This window comes from Mustelus asterias, chromosome 15, assembly GCF_964213995.1.
Source record: "Mustelus asterias chromosome 15, sMusAst1.hap1.1, whole genome shotgun sequence".
Lineage (NCBI taxonomy): Eukaryota > Metazoa > Chordata > Chondrichthyes > Carcharhiniformes > Triakidae > Mustelus > Mustelus asterias.
The window spans coordinates 42,457,933-42,477,915 of NC_135815.1; the positions used below are offsets into that span (position 1 = coordinate 42,457,933).

At 41.3% G+C, this 19,983-nt stretch overlaps 1 protein-coding gene across 2 annotated transcripts in view; it reads right to left on the reverse strand.

Moving 5' to 3' along the window:
* The window catches only part of lpgat1 (lysophosphatidylglycerol acyltransferase 1), a 132,768-nt gene that overhangs the window by 88,222 nt on the left and 24,563 nt on the right, over nt 1-19,983 (reverse strand). For both annotated transcript variants that reach the window (XM_078229831.1, XM_078229832.1), the window contains exons 3-4: nt 9,879-9,997; nt 3,766-3,861 (exon numbers count right to left, since the gene is read on the reverse strand). In XM_078229831.1, the coding sequence (XP_078085957.1) occupies nt 3,766-3,861; nt 9,879-9,997 (215 nt within the window). The remainder of the gene's footprint in view (nt 1-3,765; nt 3,862-9,878; nt 9,998-19,983) is intronic.

Below are 19,983 nucleotides of genomic sequence, written 5' to 3' on the forward strand. Positions count from 1 at the left end.
GAGGTAACTAAGTGTGTTGATGAAGGTAGGGCAGTTGATGTCATATACATGGATTTTAGTAAGGCATTTGATAAGGTCCCCCATGGTCGGCTTATGATGAAAGTGAGGAGGTGTGGGATAGAGGGAAAGTTGGCCGATTGGATAGGTAACTGGCTATCTGATCGAAGGCAGAGGGTGGTGGTGGATGGAAAATTTTCAGACTGGAGGCAGGTTGCTAGCGGAGTGCCACAGGGATCAGTGCTTGGTCCTCTGCTCTTTGTGATTTTTATTAATGACTTAGAGGAGGGGGCTGAAGGGTGGATCAGTAAATTTGCTGATGACACCAAGATTGGTGGAGTAGTGGATGAGGTGGAGGGCTGTTGTAGGCTGCAAAGAGACATAGATAGGATGCAAAGCTGGGCTGAAAAATGGCAAATGGAGTTTAACCCTGATAAATGTGAGGTGATTCATTTTGGTAGGACTAATTTAAATGTGGATTACAGGGTCAAAGGTAGGGTTCTGAAGACTGTGGAGGAACAGAGAGATCTTGGGGTCCATATCCACAGATCTCTAAAAGGTTGCCACTCAAGTGGATAGAGCTGTGAAGAAGGCCTATGGTGTGTTGGCTTTTATTAACAGGGGGTTGGAGTTTAAGAGCCGTGGGGTTATGCTGCAACTGTACAGGACCTTGGTGAGACCACATTTGGAATATTGCGTGCCGTTCTGGTCACCTCACTATAAGAAGGATGTGGAAGCGCTGGAAAGAGTGCAGAGGAGATTTACCAGGATGCTGCCTGGTTTGGAGGGTAGGTCTTATGAGGAAAGGTTGAGGGAGCTAGGGCTGTTCTCTCTGGAGCGGAGGAGGCTGAGGGGAGACTTAATAGAGGTTTATAAAATGATGAAGGGGATAGATAGAGTGAACGTTCAAAGACTATTTCCTCGGGTGGATGGAGCTATTACAAGGGGGCATAACTTTATAGGGTTCATGGTGGGAGATATAGGAAGGATATCAGAGGTAGGTTCTTTACGCAGAGAGTGGTTGGGGTGATAGTGGAGTCAGACACTTTAGGAACATTTAAGCGGTTATTGGATAGGCACATGGAGCACACCAAGATGATAGGGAGTGGGATACCTTGATCTTGGTTTCAGATGAAGCTCAGCACAACATCGTGGGCCGAAGGGCCTGTTCTGTGCTGTACTGTTCTATGTTCTATCAGTAACCCCCATAGCTTGCCTCCTGGACTTGCAGAATCTCACTGGATGTCCTGTCTGGAGACAATACATATCTCTTTAACCTGTGCTTAATGCTCCCTCCACTCACATTGTCTGTATCTTTAAGACCTGGTTGGCTATAGAGATTCATATTCTAATCAGTATTCTGTAACTTGATTTTGTGTCTCTGTATGCCCTGTTTGAGAGCAGATATCCACTCCATCTGACGAAGGAGCAGCGTTCCAAAAGCTAATGGCATTTGCTACCAAATAAACCTGTTGGACTTGAACCTGGTGTTGTTAAAACTCTTACTGTGTTTACCCCAGTCCAACGCCAGCATCTCCACTTTAGGAACGGTGGAGACAGGAGGGAGCAGGAAACATGAAAAAGCAAGGAAAAATATAAACACAGGAATATGTAAAGTTATGGACCGAGTTCTGAGAGATTTTGCAACAACTCATGGTTCTGAAGTCTCTCAAATTAAAATACTTAATGACAGACACTAATATCAGATAACCATCAGATTTTCCCGATAGAGACAGAGATTCCTGAGTGCACCTGTGTTTTCTCTGTCTGACAAAACTGAAGAGAAAAAAGCATTACGTTTTTGCCAAAGCAAAAAAAGTACAACAGCAACATCTGGTTGAGACAAGTATACTTTATTAACATACAAATGCAACATTTACAACAAACCCAACCACTGAGATCTGCCAGCACTCATCAACTTAGACCATGTAGGATGTCCATAATCTGGCTACTCTGGCTCAATTTCAAAATCACAGTCACAGGGTTGAGAGCCCACCAACACCAGGATCATAATGATGCAACATACAGTAATTTCCATAAGTGAGTCACAGAAATGAGTCTTATTTGATAACTTAGAGAAAAAAAAGTGAATTTAAAAAAAGTTCTTGAGGACTTAAATTTTTATTAATGCTTTGTAACAATTATCACGTTTAAAAGATTGTATTTTGGAACTAGCATTAAATTTAGGATAAATGAAGGGGGGTGGGGGGGGGGGGGGGGGGGAGAGAGAAGAAAGAATCATGTAACCTGTTCTGCAGTCTACCTGACAGTAAGGCTGGGTGGTTTCATTGTTAGAGAACAAAGGCTTAGATTGTTTTACTGAGATGATGATGCACGGTATTTATGCTTGAAGACAATGGCAGTAGTCTCTGGGTTTGCAATGAGTAGACTCAATGGGCAGGATTTTCTGGCCACGCTCACCCCAGAAAATCCCACCCAAGGTCAATGGACCTTTGCATGGTCCTGGCCCATGTCAAAGTGGATGCAGTTGGACAACCATATCGGACATCCATGACCTCATGGATGCACTTGTGTGCTGATGACAGAGATGTCACAAAAGTCCCCATTCGAGCTCTGGAAGGACCTGGACGCATAAAAGTGAAAGGTCGTCATGACCTTCACCTTCCCACGAGGTGCCAGGTTTGCGAGGACATAGCACAGGTCCTGCACTGTCTCCTGATGAGACGCAGTCGGCAGTGGCACATGGCGTCTGATGGCCCACCAAAGGACAAGGGGGTCATGGAAAGGCGGAGTCTACGTCTCCACCATCCTCCGCCCTGCCCCTCCCCCTAAAGAGAGTGCGAGAGCCCGCATGTGTATCCATCCCAGGCCCCTCAATCCCTCCCAGCAACCAGTGATCCCATGACTCTGGACACTGCCAACCTGACACCATCCCCAGTGCCATGCCCCATCTCAGTGGGCTGCTGACCACTGCCACATCACTACAGTGACCATGGGCACTGCCCAGGCCCCGTCTTGTCACCAATGGCCTTCGGTACAGTTGTATTGTTGCATCATGTAGTGCAGCATTACGCGTTTTGCACCCCCAGTGCATGGTCACTGGTGCGTGACGTGAGCCTGCCCCTCCAGATGGGAATTTTTCCTGCTTGCCGCCATTTGTGCCAGGTGTGGAGAGTGGTAAAACTCCACCTCAAATCACCAATGATTAGAAGATTTGGGCTTGTATTTTAGCTAAACCAAAAGTTGATCATATAGAACTAGAAATATTAGAATCATAAACAGAAATTGCTGTAAATAGGTCATGCAGGGGAACAGGACACCAACAAACAAGTTGCTGCGGACAGCTTTTCAGAGTCTGCAGTTCTAAAAAACAAATTAAGTAGAGACACTAGTTTAGCTGGCTAAAATTCAATTTTACTGGAGAGAACCTACAACACAAAGCAGACCTTGATGCCAACATTGAATTGATGCATTTTGGTCAGATAGAGAGCACTCATGTGTGAAATGGGAAACCCACTAAGATGTAATGAGAAATACAAGGGGACTGATCAGATTGTGGGAAAGAGGTGCTCACATTGCATTCAATGAAGCTTTCTATTCAATACAAGATTTCTTAAACTAGTTATTTGGTGCAAACGTGGCAATAATATGCCCTGCTTTATTTGCCAGTGCCCTGACATACAAACTCCAGAATTGTTTGGAAACCATACAAGCAATATGCTCCACAGAAAACAGTAAGCCTTTCTATTGTTTATGTGGTTGTTCATATAAACACGGTGCTAATTAGCACATCATCATTTCCCTCACCTGTCGAATGAAGAAATCCCCATGGATGAGAGAAACAACACCGAAGTTTGTAAACTTGAAAATGTATTCCATTAGCCACATCATATGGCAAACTACCTGTTGGAGAAACAAAAACAGATGTTTCAATCTGAATGCCAACTGCCAATACCAGAAATCAGTCGACTGATTGAGGACAATTCTTGGAAACATTCAGCAAATAAGAATAGATTGTGATAAAGGGCTTGAAGTTCCCAGGAGAGCTACTTTGAAAGGGTAAACTAATTATTACTCCAGAGGATGAAAACAGTCTAATTATGCATCTTAAAAAACAGTTTACTCTTGGTTCACCACAATACATTTCCTGGTCACATCTGTAAATTCCAGATACAGCAACAAAACGGAATCCTAACCCAAATATAAAATCTTGATCACGCTATCTATTCTTTTGTCTGCGCATGTATATTAGCCCTTCATTTCATCACAAATTTCGTGCATCCCTTTCTTTCTGTTTGCATTGCTCAAAATATTTTCATTTGATACTTCAGTCCTTTTTGTAATACCCACCCTTCTTTATTGTTGGCAAGCTATTTAATATAACAGATGAAAATGGTAAACTGAGGACCAAAGGAGAATCCTGCTCAATAACGACTTTCTGACCATTATATAAAAAAAGAAGCACAATCCTGCCAGTCACCAGAATCGGGCAGTCCTGTCATTCACCAGGATATTCAAAATCATGAATCTTTGCAGCAAGTCCTTTAACAGCGTTCTCATGCTCTAATAGTGAAAGTTGTAAACCTAACCACATTCACGCAAACATTCTAAAATCTCAACTGCACTTATGTTAACTCCTTTTCATGGCAACTTTGTAATGTCATGAGGTCACAACACTCAAACAAAGGAATTCAATTTTCTGAGAGAGAATTAGAAACAATCATTTCACTGTTATCAAGGATGTTTAGAATCCTTGGATGATGATGAGGGGGAAGACTGATGATATACATATGAATAGATGTTTCAATGTTCACCATCAAAAATGGTTTGTTAGTAACAATACTCACCAAGCTGATAAAGGATAGAGCTCTGTCTGGTTTACAAAAGATGTGAAAGAAAATCTACCTACTTGACCTCACCCATCTAGAAGTTGCCTACGAGTCAGTCCATGGTAGGAATGATAACTGCACAGTCCTCATGGAGACAAAGAATGGTCTTCAGAGAGGGATACTCTCTATTGAGTCATGCAGCATCACAGCTGTGCTGGGCCAGATGTAATAACAGATCTAATAGCTCAAACTGGGCATCCATTAGGTACTTGTTCCCAACCATCAGCAGAACTGAATACCATCATATTTCGTATTCTCAAGGCCCATAAACTTGCTCAGTCCTTTGTGACCATCAAGCTCAATGAACAAACCTCGTTTAATGAGTATATGATTGCATGTTGGGATCAACACCAAGCAGACCTGAAAATAGGTGCCAAGTTGTTGAGCTGAAACACAAGATTATAGTCATGCTAAACAGTGAAGTAGGTATACTATAGTCAGAAATAAGTGATTCCACAAATAACAGATCAGGTCAAAGTTCTCTACTCTGCAAAAAGTGGTGAATGGTGGTGGATAATTAAGCAACGAGAGGTGCCATCTCCATGAACATCCCCTCTCGACATAGTAGAAAAAGTCAAAGTTGATGCATTTGCAAACACAGTCAGCCAGAAGCGCCGAGTGATGCACCTTGAAGGCCTGCACCTGAAGTCCCTACAATCACAAATGCCAGTCTTCAACTAATTTAATTCATTCCACATGACATCAAGAAAAACTGATTGCAAAGGCTGTTGCTAGAGTTCTCTGCTCCAAGATTAGCCATTGCTAATGGCCAGGCTGATCCAGTAAAATTACATTTATCAAATAATGTAAAAATGCCAGTGTGTGTTCGGTCCTCAAAATGCAAGGCAAATCCAACTTGATCAATTACCAAATTATCAACACAATGAAAGGAGTTGTCAACTGTGCTGCCAACAGGCACTTGATCACCATTTACACACTTAATGTTGCTCAATTTGGGTTCCACCAAGACCACTTGGTTCCAGGCCTTATTATAGTTTTGGTCCAAATATGGACACTAAAGCAGTTTTCCAGAAGTAAGGCAAGACTGACTGCCCCTGACATTAATAAAACAGTCAATGGCATATGGTATCAAGGAGCTCGACTAAAATGGATATCAATGGGGATCAAGGGCAGCACCAGTGGCTGGCAAGTGGTTGCCAACAACCACACTAACAACCAGGATATGTTGCAGGAAATTTTGAGGGCTGCGTCTGAGGCGCAACTGTCTTCAGCTGTTTCTGACCTTCCCTCCATCAAGGTCAGAAGGAAAGCTGTTAGGTGATGTTTCCAATTTTCAGCTTATTGTGCAATTCTACAGATAATTAAACAGTCCATGGCCATGTACAGAAAGACATGAACAAAATCCATGATTGAGCCCATTAGGAACGTTCACACCACACAATGTGCCAGGTACTTACTATTTTCAGTGAGACAATCCAACCAGTTACCACTCAACGGTATTATCATCATTGTGTTCTTCACCATCAGAAGCCAGAAACTCAACTGGGTCATTCCATAAAAGCCATGGATAACACAACAAAAGACACTGGGGATTCTGTAGCAAGTGGCTTATCTATTCACTCCTTAAATCCTCTCCACAACTTACAAGACACAAGTTAGCTATGATAGCATACTATCTATTTGCCTGAATGTTGCTGGAGCTGCACCAAGAAGTTTGACGTTACCCAAAACAAAAGTCTGATGTTCTGCACTTCATATACCAGCTCAAATCTCCATCCTATCAATAATCACCAGTGTACCATGACTACAATTTGTACTATCTACAAGATACATTTACACCAGAAACTGAACAGCCATGTCCAGATATGGATGAAAGAGCTGAACACCAGAGGCGAGGTGAGGGTGACTGCTCTCAAGACTGCATTTGACCAAGTATGGCATCAAAGAGCGCGAGCAAAACTGGATTCAATGGGATTCAGGGGGGAACCCTCTGCTGGTTGGAGTTACACCTGGCACAAAGGAAGATGGTGGTGGCAGTTGGAAGTTAATCATTTCAGCTCCAGGAGATCACTGCAGGAGTTCCTCAGGAGTAGTATCCTTGGCCCAACCATCTTCAGCTATTTCATCAATTACCTTCCTTCTACCATGTCAGAAGTGGGGATGTTCATTGATGTTTGCACAATGTTCAGCACCATTCACAACTTCTCAAGTACTGAAGCAGTCCATGAACAAATGCAACAAGACTTGTCAGCCCAAGCGGCAAGTAACATCTGTGCCTCACAAAAGCCAGGCAATGGCTATCTCCAACAAGAGAGAATCTAACCATTGACTCTTGACATTCAATGGCTCTACCATTGCTGAATCTCCCACTGTCAACATCCTGGGTGGTACCATTGACCAGAAACTGAACGGGACTAACTTCAAATACTGCGGCTAACAGAGCAGCTCAAAGGCTAGGAATCCAGCTGTGAGTAATTCATCTCTTGACTCCCCAAAGCCTGTCCACCATTTACAAGGCACAAAGTCAGGTGTGTAATGGAATACTCTCCACTTGCCTGGAAGAGTGCTGTGCAAATACTCAAAAAGCTTGACAGCATCCAGGACAAAGCAGCCCACTTGATTGCTACTCCTTCCACAAACATTCACTCCTTCCAGCACTGATGCACAGTAGCAGCAGTACATATCATTTACAAGATGCGCTGCAGGAACTCATCAAGGTTCCTAAGGCACACCTTCCAAACTCACAACAACTACAATCTAGAAGGACACGAGCAGCAGTTACCTGGGAACACCACCACCATCTGGAAGTTCCCCTCCAAGTTAGAAATCATAGAAACCCTACAGTGCAGGAAGAGGCCATTCGGCCCATCGAGTCTGCACCGACCACAATCCCACCCAGGCCCTACCCCCATATCCCTACATATTTTACCCGCTAATCCTTCGAACCTACACATCTCAGGACACTAAGGGGCAATTTTAGCATGGCCAATCAACTAACCCGCACATCTTTGGACTGTGGGAGGAAACCGGAGCACCCGAGGAGAATGTGCAAACTCCACACAGACAGTGACCCGAGCTGGGAATCGAACCCCAGGTCCCTGGAGCTGTGAAGCAGCAGTGCTAACCACTGTGCTACCGTGCCGCCCACTACCATCCTTCATTATTGAGGGTCAAAACCTTGGAATTCCCTGCCTAACAGCATTGTGGATGTACTTACACCTCAGGGACTGCAGCAGTTCAAGACGACTGCTCACCACCACCTTCTGAAGTGCAACTAGGCTTCCATTGGAGTTGGACAGTGGGGATTATTCTGCCTTTGAGCACAAAATATAGGCCAACACTTCAATTTAGAACTGAAGAGGAATGGGGCGTTTAGATAGGCACAAAAGATCCCGCAACATTATTTTTGAAGAGTAGGGAGTTAACTCCAGTGTCCTAGTTATTAAGTATCCTCCAATCAGCATCACTTATCTAGAGATTATCTGTTCATTGTCATATTCCTGTTTATAGGAGTTTGCGTGTAAATTGGCCAACAGTAACTAAGCTTCAAAAAAACTTCAACTAGGTGCCTTGAGATTTCCTGAGGTTGCGAAAGGCACTGGCATAAATGCATGCCTTTCTTATTTCTAATTTGAAACGGGCAATTGCTTTCTTCAAAAATCATGATCACTCTAGCTACTTATTTTCTTCATCCATATAAATAGCATAACCCAAATCTATGACAGGTAGAAACTATTATATTATAGTTACTGAATCCAGTCAATGATTCCAAGAGCAAATCTCAATCATTTAGTGAAATGTGAAACTTCAGAATAAGCAGATCTGTTAGCCACAGAAAAGGACTTTGCAGCGAGTTGAATTAAAAGGACTGTTAAATTTGTGTAAAGGGGAAATTAATGTGCTTAAGAAATAAACAATTTAAAAAGATTAAATATTCTGTTATTAATAGTGTTCAGATTGATTTCTTAGGCTTCCATTAAATAATGTTTCATTTCATTCATCAACGATTAATGGAAACTCATACTGTTCAGATGGTGAAAATCAATGTACTCACTTAAATGCTGATAACATTTGCTGGAAATTACACGGTTCATAGACAATACAGCACAAGAATCTGATAAAAGCTAGATGCAGCTTGGAATTTCAACATCAACAGGAGACAATATAAACTGAAACTGCAATAAGGTCAGATGTGATGTATTTGGCAGCCTAGTAGCCATGAAAAAAGTTTTATTTGCAAGTTATTATCCACGGGCTATCAGTGCTGCAAGCTTCTTACATAATCATTCTATCGTACATTCACATGACAAGCAGAAAAACAGATCACAAGAGAGTGTGCCTAGTCCAGCTTACATCTTTCAACTGGTGACTCATTGGTGGGTATAGTAACTGGGATCTTTTGGTCTGTAATTCAGCAACTAACTAGATAAATTTACTAAGTTACCAGAGAACCCATAAATAAATATTAAATTACAGGGTTAAAAAAACCTGGTCTAAAATCTTGATACAAGCTGACAAACATTCTTTTAAAATAATAAGTTTAATATAAAGACATATAATTGTATGTATATTGTCCCTTTAATGTACAAAAATGAGCCAAGGAAATAAAGGGAAAAAAATTCATAAAAGAATACATGCAGAGATGCGGTGGAGAGAATTAGTAGAGATCACCAAGAGAATGACCAAAATAATGGATTATGGCACAGTGAATTTTCAGACTTGACCACCATATGGATTCACATGCAATATATTTTTAGAGACTTTAGGTGCATTACTCTAACCAGGTTCTATTTGACAAGTCTGACTCAGCAACAGAGCAGACTGCTATAAACCTCGTATTGGAGGGGTCAACTGGTGATCTATGAGGAAAAGTCATTCATGGAGCAAGACATTCACAAACCTGACAGAAAGATCTATTTTTCCAGAGGTTGGTATGAATAATTTTAAAATTTCACCTTTGCTCTTCAGAATAAGCCAGCAGCACCATCATATAAAGTGAACATGAAATATAAGGCTGCTGGTTCAGTCTTGTAACACAAAGACAAACTGTCAGAAGGTTGCAGGTCCTACCGTTCCTTTGTCCTGGAGGCACATCATGAGGGTGCAGACATCACCTGTTGCCTGATGATTCACTAAGACCATGGTTTCATCTTCAGTAATTGCTTTCACATCATCTCCCCATTCAACCACTAGGAAATAAAAAAAAGTATTTGTAGCAAGATACCACTAACCCATTGCAAAACCAACTCCCCTCATAACTTATCATAATACCTCTCAAGGCTCTTCACAGGAGCATTATCAAAATAGGTTTTGCACCCAGCCACATTGAGATATTAGAGCAGATAACTAAAAGCTTGGTCAAAGACAAAGGAGCGTCTTAAAATGGGAAAGAAAAATTGGAGAAGGAATTCAGGAGCTCTGGGCCTAGACAGCTGAAGGCATAGCGACCAATGATGCAGCAATTAAAATCAGGGCTGCTCAAATGGCCAGAATTGGAGGTGCACAGATATCTTGGGAAAACTGTAAAATTGGAAGAGGTTAGAGATAAGAGGTGTAAGGCCATGGTAACATTTGAAGACAAGGATGAGAATTTTTAATATGAGGAGTTACTGAACGAGAAGTCAACGTGCATCAATGAGCATGGGTGATGTGTAAATGGCACTTGTGAGTCAGTACTGGCAGTAGAGTTTTGGATGACATCAAGTTTACAGAGGGTAAAACTTGGGAGAGTGGCTAGGAACATGTTAGATTAGTCAAGTTCAGAGGCAATGAAGGTGTGGATGAGAGTTTCAGCAACAATTGAGTTGAGGCAGGCAACGAGTCAGGCAATGTTATGGAGGTGGAAGTAGGTTATAATGATGGCATTGGCTTGGGGTGTGGATTGGGGATACCATCCCAGAGGCCAGGCTCTCTTTACATGTTAGCCTACAGGTTGGTTAATCAACTGAAGGGCAGTACAAGTAGTTCGGAGCTGGCCAAGGGCTAGAACAGACTTATTTGTCAGCCACGGCTCAGTAGCAGCATTCTCAGCTAAATCAAAAACTCTCAGGTTCAGGCTCCATTCCAGAGACTCGAGTATGTAATCCTTAATGTTGTAAAGAGGGAATGCTGCATTGGCAGAGACGTCATAATTTGAATGAGATGTTAAATGGACATCCCTTCTGCCCTCAGGTGAGGAAATTGCTATGAGGCTATTTGAATAGCAGGTGTATTGACCAATATTTATCCCTCGATCAACATTTCTAAACAAAAATTCTGGTCAGTTTCTCAAAGCTATTTCTGGGATCTTGCTGTGCACAGACAGGCTGCCACGGTTCTCCATATTACAACAGTAACTACAAATCAAAGTACTTCATTGACTGTGAAGCATTTAGGGATGATCCAAGGTTAAGAAAGATGTCTTCCAAATGCAGTTGAATTCATTCTCTCAATTACTGAGAGAATATGCACAGATGGAATGGAAATGGCGAAGCGGATATTTTTATAATCGTCGCCTTTTTATTCTTTCATGGGATGTGGACATTGCTCGCAAATCCAGGATGTGCTGCCTATCCCTAATTGCCCTTGAACCGAGTAGTTTACTAGGCAGAAGTCAACCACATTACTATGGATCTGGAGTCACATATAGGCCAGATCAGGCAAGGATTGCAGATTTACTTTCCTAAAGGATACTGGTGAACCAGATTGTTTTTACAACAATTGATGATCACCATCACTGAGATTAGCTTCAATTCCAGATTTTATGAATTGAATTTTTAAAGTGCTGTGGTGGGATTTGAACTCATGTCCTCTAGATCACTAGCCTAGTGACATCATTGTTAAACTATAGTCTCCCCATAGGCAGTATGTTGGGGCGGATCACTGTCTATTTTCAAAATTCATTTTGATCTTCATCGTGGTAATAATGCAGGCTGTGTCTGCAACAGATAAGATACCTGCCCCAGCATTTTATCATCCAAACAATGAATTCAAAACTGGCCTCGAGTGCTTAAAAAATAGATTAAAATATATTTGCAAGACTCTACGGCACAATGAATGGGCCAATAAGTGCAACAATTGAACGCCTTTAGTCAGATGAAAGTATATTTTGTTCCCAATGACAACTATTGCATTAGGAATTAGAGTGTGGACATGTTGAGGATTACTTTTTATATTCTGATGATCAGATACTTGGAAATAAACTTTCATTTCATTCCAATTAGTGCATTTTTAAAAAACCCAATTACACTACACTTGTTATAATACAACTGATGTCCTCACACAACAGCCAATTCTGTGTCACATCAACGACTAACAGATCCAGTCTTTACCAGATTTTAAGTATTACCTTCTGCTCCCTAATTTAACTCAGAAGCAGAAAAACATGGAAGAGATTCAGTGACAGCTCCAAAATAATCACACTGTTACATTGCGCTCTATGTTACCGAAAATGCATTCTCCAAACTTTTCTACATAATTAACCTACTCCAAGTTGAAGGTCATGGTTTATCAGAGCATTCATGAGGAGTAACTATAGTGGGACAAAGGAATACTTCAGGATAAAGCTATATTAAGACCTTATCAAGAATATGTCCAAAATTCTTGGCCTAGTTTTCCCCCTCTTATAGTGAATGTGAAAGATACCATTATTGATCTCCAAATCAATGCCAACATTGAGGCTATACTGCGAAACATGATGTTTCTTTGCTTAATCTCTGCTTCCTGTCATTTTTTACTGTTTACACTCCTCGGAAGCGCCTTGAGATGTCTTACAATGTTAAAGCTGCTATATAAAAGGAAAATTGTTTTCGTTGTTTCAGAAATTCCATTATTTCACAGAAAGCAACAAGCAGCAGGAAGTGCTGGGTGGCAGGGCTAAACATAAAATAAGGTCATCTAGCAAATTCTTACAAATTAGTTATGAGGGTCTAAAAATTAATTCTACACTACAAAATAATGCCTATTTGTTTAAGCAAAACATTGAGCTAACTTGAAGAAAAAAGTCATTTTTTGGCTGCTGACCTTCACAGAATAGTACACCAAAAAAATATTTTGTAGTAAAATTAATGTGAAACTGAGCAAGGAAAACAGTGCAACAGTTTTGAATCCGAGACAACAGTTTAATAATAAAAATAACTTTAACGTCAAACAGATAGAAAATAAGCTGATCCAAGGCAAAGAAAATGACTTGCGTTTTAGTTGAGGTAGAAGAATGGACAATTAAAACAGGGTCAAGCATGCAACATCATAATAACGTAAATGAAACGGTAAAATAAATGCAAAAGATAGTGTCCCAACAGACACTGCAACATATGGGAGGTATTGCAGTATAAACTGTTATGATACATAACTCAGAAACTGTACCATGGAATTGGACTACACCACTTATATAATTGTCTTCCTCCTCCACCCTCCCAGAAGAACATCAACAATGACTCAACATGGAGAATGTAGGACCACAGGTCTTGTATATCATTTTGCGAAAGCATACCTAAAAATCTGAAGTGAAAGAAAAAGCTGGATAGGAAATTGAGAGAGAACTTAGTTTCTGATGTAGGGAATGAACCCAATGTTGGGTTGCCGATAATGTGTGCATGGGAACCAGAAATGAAGAGAAGCAAACAAATGCTTAGTAAATTACAAGTAAAGGGTGAAGCACAAAAGGTTAAAAGATGTTCTCAACAAGTAGAATTGATGGGAAATGAGAGAAGTTACCAGGACAAATATTAGAGTTAATAAAGAGTTAATAAAAGTAGACAATGACATACATCACCAAAATTATTCAGTGTCTATTTTGTAATAAATGCAGTACATGGCAAAAACATTTAACTGAAAATTCAAAAGTGCTTGCAATATCTGTTGAGAGTGGTGCTGCAATTGTCTTTAACTCTGAAAATATCTTACAAGTTTATAGCTACTAATTTGTAGTGAGACTGCATCACGCTGTGATTGCATGACCTTGCCACTGGGTTCCCACAACTCTGAAAATGTTTTTGAAATTTCTTTTCACCATTACCTCAGTAACTAACATTTCTAATGTCTGAGATTAAACTTTGAACAAAATTCTAACTTCAAAATGTTACACGTTTACAACATGGTGAGCATTTTAAAAAATGCATCAAAGTTTCTTATAATCTCAAATCTAGCTTTTTGATACTCCCAGCATAGCATTACGGAAAACAAAATAGTCCTTGCCTCTTTTAATCAAATCTTCTAAGAAGAGGGGTGAAACAAAGCAAAATGCTCAAAGAAGTAGGAGAGGAACTGGGGAAAGAGAAGGTGCAACTTAAAGCAGAGGTTCCCATGTACATGGGCCCGAGCTAATAAAAAAAAGTTTGAACCGCACATCAGCAGCCTTTTCCAGGCTGACGCATGCACAGGAGACCCAAGGTTCCCCAAGATGTTGACCACAGAGCTGAAGACAAGGCCCAGTGCATCTGCGCAAAAAGTGAAAACACTGAAAAAAAATTGAGAGAAGTGAGAGGTCGAAAAGAAAACAGGAGATGCAAAAAAAAATGTTCCCAGTCAGGGAAGAGACGGGTAAAAAAACAGGAATCTATAAGGCCAAGGAAAAAAAAGAAAAAGAAAAAAGGCTCCAATTAGAGAAAGAGCTGTGAGGTAAAGACCTTAATTGAGGTGGGTTTGGGGAAAAGCCTCAGTAATTGAAAAGACTCCAAAAGCAGCCCTGAAGATCTGAGAAGGCAGCTGAAAGTTGGCAACTTTGTGCTCTGAGGCATTGGGGCAAGGGTACACCTTTGGAGGAGTAGTATTTTGCTTGGCATGGCTGAAGAGCTGAAATTGTGCTGCTAAGTTGATGCTTCAGGACATTTATTGTGTATTATGTGTTTGATCACAGTTTGCCATGGATAAATTCTTAGAGAAGCAAAGAATCCAACTCTGATTCAGATGTAGCCGAAAGAATGAAACCTCAGAAGAAAAAAGGCGAGCTTTGCACACAGGCAGTACAATTATGTCAAAGTTGCTATATAAAGGAAAATGGTTTTCATTGTTTCAGGAATTCCATTATTCCATGGAAAGCAACAAGCAGTAGGAAGGGGTAACACTGCTGCCCGACAGTACCAAGAATCCAGATACAATTCCTGCCTTGGGTGACTGTGCGGAGTTTGCACGTTTTCCTTGTGTCTGCATGGGTTTCCTCCTGGTCCAGTTTCCTCCCTCAATCCAAAGTGTGTAGATTAGGGTGGATTGGCCATGCTAAATGGCCTCTGGGTGTCCAAAGATGTGCGAGTTAGGAGGATTAGCGGAGTAAAATACATGGAATTACGGGGACAGGGCTTGGATAGGATGCTCTGTCAGAGGGAGGATTGGTGCAGACTCGATGGGCCAAATGACATCCTTCTGCACTGGAGGGATTCTCTGAATTACAGCTACTTGGCCTTTGGATTTTCGTGGGCTGGTGATGCCTTATGCCATGTCCCAGAATGCCTAATTTGCAGGGAGAAACTCAAACGCTGCAATGGTACAAAGTTGAAGTACCATTTCAATACAAGACACCATTCACTCTCTAGCAAGGACATACTGTACTTCAAGTGCCTAAGCGAACAAAACGTAAAGAAAAAACACATGGTGTTTGTGGACAGGTTTCAGATGATGCACAGGAGATGGATTACCTGGTGGCTGAGCTCAGTGAAACTGAAGAATCCCCACACCATTGCCAAAAGCCTAATTCTGCCAGCATACAAAAATGTATTTTGAGAGTGTATTGGGAATTGAAGCTATAGAAAATAGGAGGTGTGCCTCAAAACATTTTATAGTATAAAAGTGTACTATGATATGCAGAAGGTTGGGAGCCCACTATCTTAAAGGACACAGTACTGTCATAATAATTTGCTAACGGTTTGATGGTGGAAAGCACTTGTATAACCAGGTAGGGGTGCAACGGATTGGTGGGCAGGATCTCACTATTCAAACAGTTACAGGAAATCACATCTGTTAAAGTGCAAATCTATACTTTGTAACAAGGCTAGTTCTAATGTGAAGGGATGAAACAAATACATCAAAGTTTCTTATAATCTCAAATCTCAGCTTTTTGATACTCCTAGCATAGCATTATGGAAAACAAAATAGTCCTTGCCTCTTTTAATCAAATCTTCTAAGTTAGTGACAAGAAACTAACCCATAAAAGTGGCATAAATATGCAGCAGTACAAATCTTTTCTTTCCCTTTAAGGGAGAGGGAAGCTCTATAGGATATTTAGATGTGCAACTGATACAATACAGAATCACAGAATGGTTACAACACAGGGGACCATTTGGCCCTCAGAGCAACTCAGCTAGTCCCACACCCCAAGACTCTGCAAATCTCTCCAGAATGATGCAATTCTCTCTTGAAAGCCCCCCCGACTGAATTGACATCAAGCAGACACTAAAGTGCATTACAGATCCTAACCATTCACTGCATAAAAGGTTTTTCCTCACATCACCTCTGCTTCTTTTTTCCCATCACTGAATTATTGTCCTCTGGTTCTCAACCCTTCCACCAATTGGAAATGTTTCTCTCTATCTATATTGCCTTGACCCCTCAATTTTAAACACCTCCAGCAAGCCTCCTCTCAACCATTTCTTCTCTAAAGGAGAACTTCAGCTTCTCCAATCTATCCTCATAACTGAAGTCCCACATCCTTGGAACCATTCTCCTAAATATTTTCTACATCCTTTCCAAAGCCTTCACATTCTTTCTAAAGTATAGTTCTCAGAATTTGAGACCATTCTCCAGTTGAGGCCAAACCAGTGATTTATAAAAGATTCAGCATAACTACCTTACTTTTGAACTCTATAGGCTCGATCTAATGGAGGCCAGTCAGCAGGAGCCCTGCTTTGCCTCTTTTGGGGAACACCCACTAAACTAAGTGCTACTCAGGCATTTAACTGGATATCAGCAGGTCTTCCCCAAGAAGCCCAGCCTGCTGAAAGCTGCCAGCTGATCAGAAACAGGCAGCTCTTTTGTACAGCAGCATCAAGGGGCAAGGGAGTGGCTCTCAGCAGTCCTTCTTCTCAATGTCAGGTTCCTTGATCATTGAGTGCCTTTAAACAAAAAAGTCACTCCACAAAGGTTCGCATGATATGCTCCCCTGCATGGTGAGCACCCCCCGCCGTTGGGTTCATACAAGCAGCAACGGGATGAGGTCCTTTTCTGAGTATTAATTTGTCACTCAGCTAACTTTGTATCCATACTCACTCACGTTGTCCCTTTTATTCCATGGGCTTCAACTTTGCTGACAAGCGTCCAAAGATGTGCGGGTTAGGTTGATTGGCTACGCTAAAATTGTCCCTTAGTGTCCTGAGATGCGTAGGTTAGAGGGATTAGCGGGAAAATGTGTAGGGATATGGGGGTAGGGCCTGGGTGGGATTGTGGTCACTGCAGACTCGATGGGCCCACTGGCCTCTTTCTGCACTGTAAGGTTTCTATGATTCATGCTTTGTGCCACTATGTCAAACAACTTTTGGAAGTTCATGTACACCAATTCAATGACATCGCATTATCCATGTGAACATTAAACACGATTTGCCTTCAACAAATCCATGCTGGCTTTCCTTAATTAGTTTACATTTGTCCATGCGGCTAACTTTGTCTCAGATTTTCATTTCTAAAGGCATTCCCACAACCCATGTTAAACTGACTGGTATGTAGTTACAAAGCTTATCCTTACATGCTTTCTTGAGCAAGGGTGTCAGGTTGCGATTCTGCTATCCTCTGGCATCACCCTGTATCTAAGGAGCATTGGAAAATTATGGTCAGTGCCTCAGCAATATCCACCTTTACTGCCTTCAGTATCTTTGGATGCAACTAATTCAATCCTGATTTATCAACTTGAAGTACAACCAGCCTTTCTAATACCTCCTCAATCAGTTTTTTAGCCTGTACAAATCTCAACTACCTCCTCTTTCAACTCTGATTTTGATGTCATCTTCTTTGGTATGAACAGATGCAAATTAGTCATTTAGTGCCTCAGCCATGCCCTGCACCTCCATGTACAAATCCCCTTTTTGGTTCATAATTTCTCCTTTTACCACCCTTTTATAATTTATCTGCTTATAGAAGACTTTAGGATTCCATTTTTAAGTTGGCTGCCAGCCTCTTCTCTTTGCTGCTTTCTTCTTCATTTTGCTCTGGCTGGTTCTCACTTGTATTATTAACCTGATAACTATCTCAAACACACTTTACTGCTTCATTTATTTCATCAACTAATGTGCTTTGTTCTATTTTTCCTTCTCATGACGATATATCTCAACTCTATCTGAACCACCTCTTTAAAGCAGTTCCATTGTTGAATTACAGTTTTGCTTGCCAATCTTTGATTCCAATTTACTGGAGTCAAACCCATTTTCACCCTATTGAAATTAGCCTCTTCCAATTAATAGTTTTCTCTCTGGGCTGCTTCTTGTTTTCCATAATTAATCTAAATCTTATGATACCATGCTCACTGTCCCCTAAATGTTCCCCTACTGACACGATGCACTTACCCCATTTCATTCCCCACAATTTATACCATAAGTCATGCTTGTAAATGAAGGTTTTTGCTGCATATTTCCATGCAAATTGTATTCCTTCAAGGTACCTTACAACTTGCCTGTACCTCTCAGACATCTATAAACCCTGCACGCAGGCATTTTGCCAGTAATAAGTATATAAATTTAATTAGCATCTAAATCACAAGTCACATGTGAACACAAATCAGATACAGGGTGCAACATTCCATTGCACCAATACAATTTCCCTCTTCTTCCTCCCTTTGCAGTTCATGTAAAAAAAAAACTTAGGTTTGAGCCAATTTATGGACAGTTTTGTGCTGCGGACCCATACCCATAAAGAAATGAATCTCAAACCTATTTCAGGGCAGAAAGAGATTCAAAAAAACATTCAGGCCATCAATCTCTGTTGCTTTGAATCCAGGTTCATAATGAAAGGACAATAGACCAACCCACTATCGTCCAGTCTTCTAATGCAAATGGTAATCAAAGTTTCAAGCTGAAATCCTCATCCATGCCTCTAGATTCTATGATAATTGCAATGCTCTCTAATCCAGCCTTCTAATTTGATCTGGACACAAACTTGTGCAACCTCTGCCACCTGTACCTTAACTCACTCTAAAGCCTGAATTTCCACAAAGATGGAGGGGCTCTCCCTCATTGCGAAAATGGTGGACAAGCCTGAAAAATGGAAATCCCCGAACGTAGCCCTGACCATTTTTGGTGGCAGGTCGAGATTTATGCATGCTCATTTTGCAGATGCAGCTGCCCACATAATTAGTAGCTGCCTCCATCAGTATATGCTTTGGTGAAGTAGGAGTGCGTTTGGATAGCTGGGCTACCCTTTCGGAGAGGCACTGAGACCCTATGGAATCAGCTCAAAAGTTATATTAACTGCATAATTCCAAACCATTATCAACACATCACAGATTACTACGGTGTGGTGGAGAAAATGGTTTTTCACAAATGCTTAGTGCCATGGATGTTGCAGCTGTTACTCCAATAGCCCTACTGATTTGCTCCTTTTTGGTCATACTGTTATGCCATGACAGTGTGCAGATGTGAGGGTCAGGTGTCACGGTTCAACTGTGTGGGCACATGCTGATAGATGAGTGGCAGGTGGATGAACTAATGATCATGACAATGTTCATTATTCATCAACTGAGACATAACATCTAAAAAGTGCAGAATATTTTTTCCTAGCGGTGACAAGACAATGCAATCTCAATGGCTGGTGTCTTGTGATTCCACTCCATGCTGTTAGTGCTTCAGTACAGCACTGTGAATAGGAGTAATGATGTTTCTTTCCTAGAGAAAGCCCAAGATGGGTCTTGCATTCCAGGGCTAGCTTAAATTTGGACAACATTCACAGAGTTCCCACTCACTTCACTGTCTCCTTCAAGGAACAGGGACTTCACCATGAACTTCCTGATTCACAAAACAAGCCTTTCTGAAGGCCTGCTTTTGATACCCATTCGAGTTACCCAACCCACTCTAGGCCCGCCTCTGACCCCACATTACTTTCAGGGGAGCCTGCCCTCACTTTCCATGACATCCTGCCCCGTCCAGACTGGAAATCTGGCATTTGGGACACTTTTATGAAAGCAAGGTTTGCTGAGCTGAAAATTCTCCCATCTCTGCATACCCAATTCAAGAACAATAACGGAGGCTAAAGTCTCATTCATTCATCATCCTATGCTTTCCAA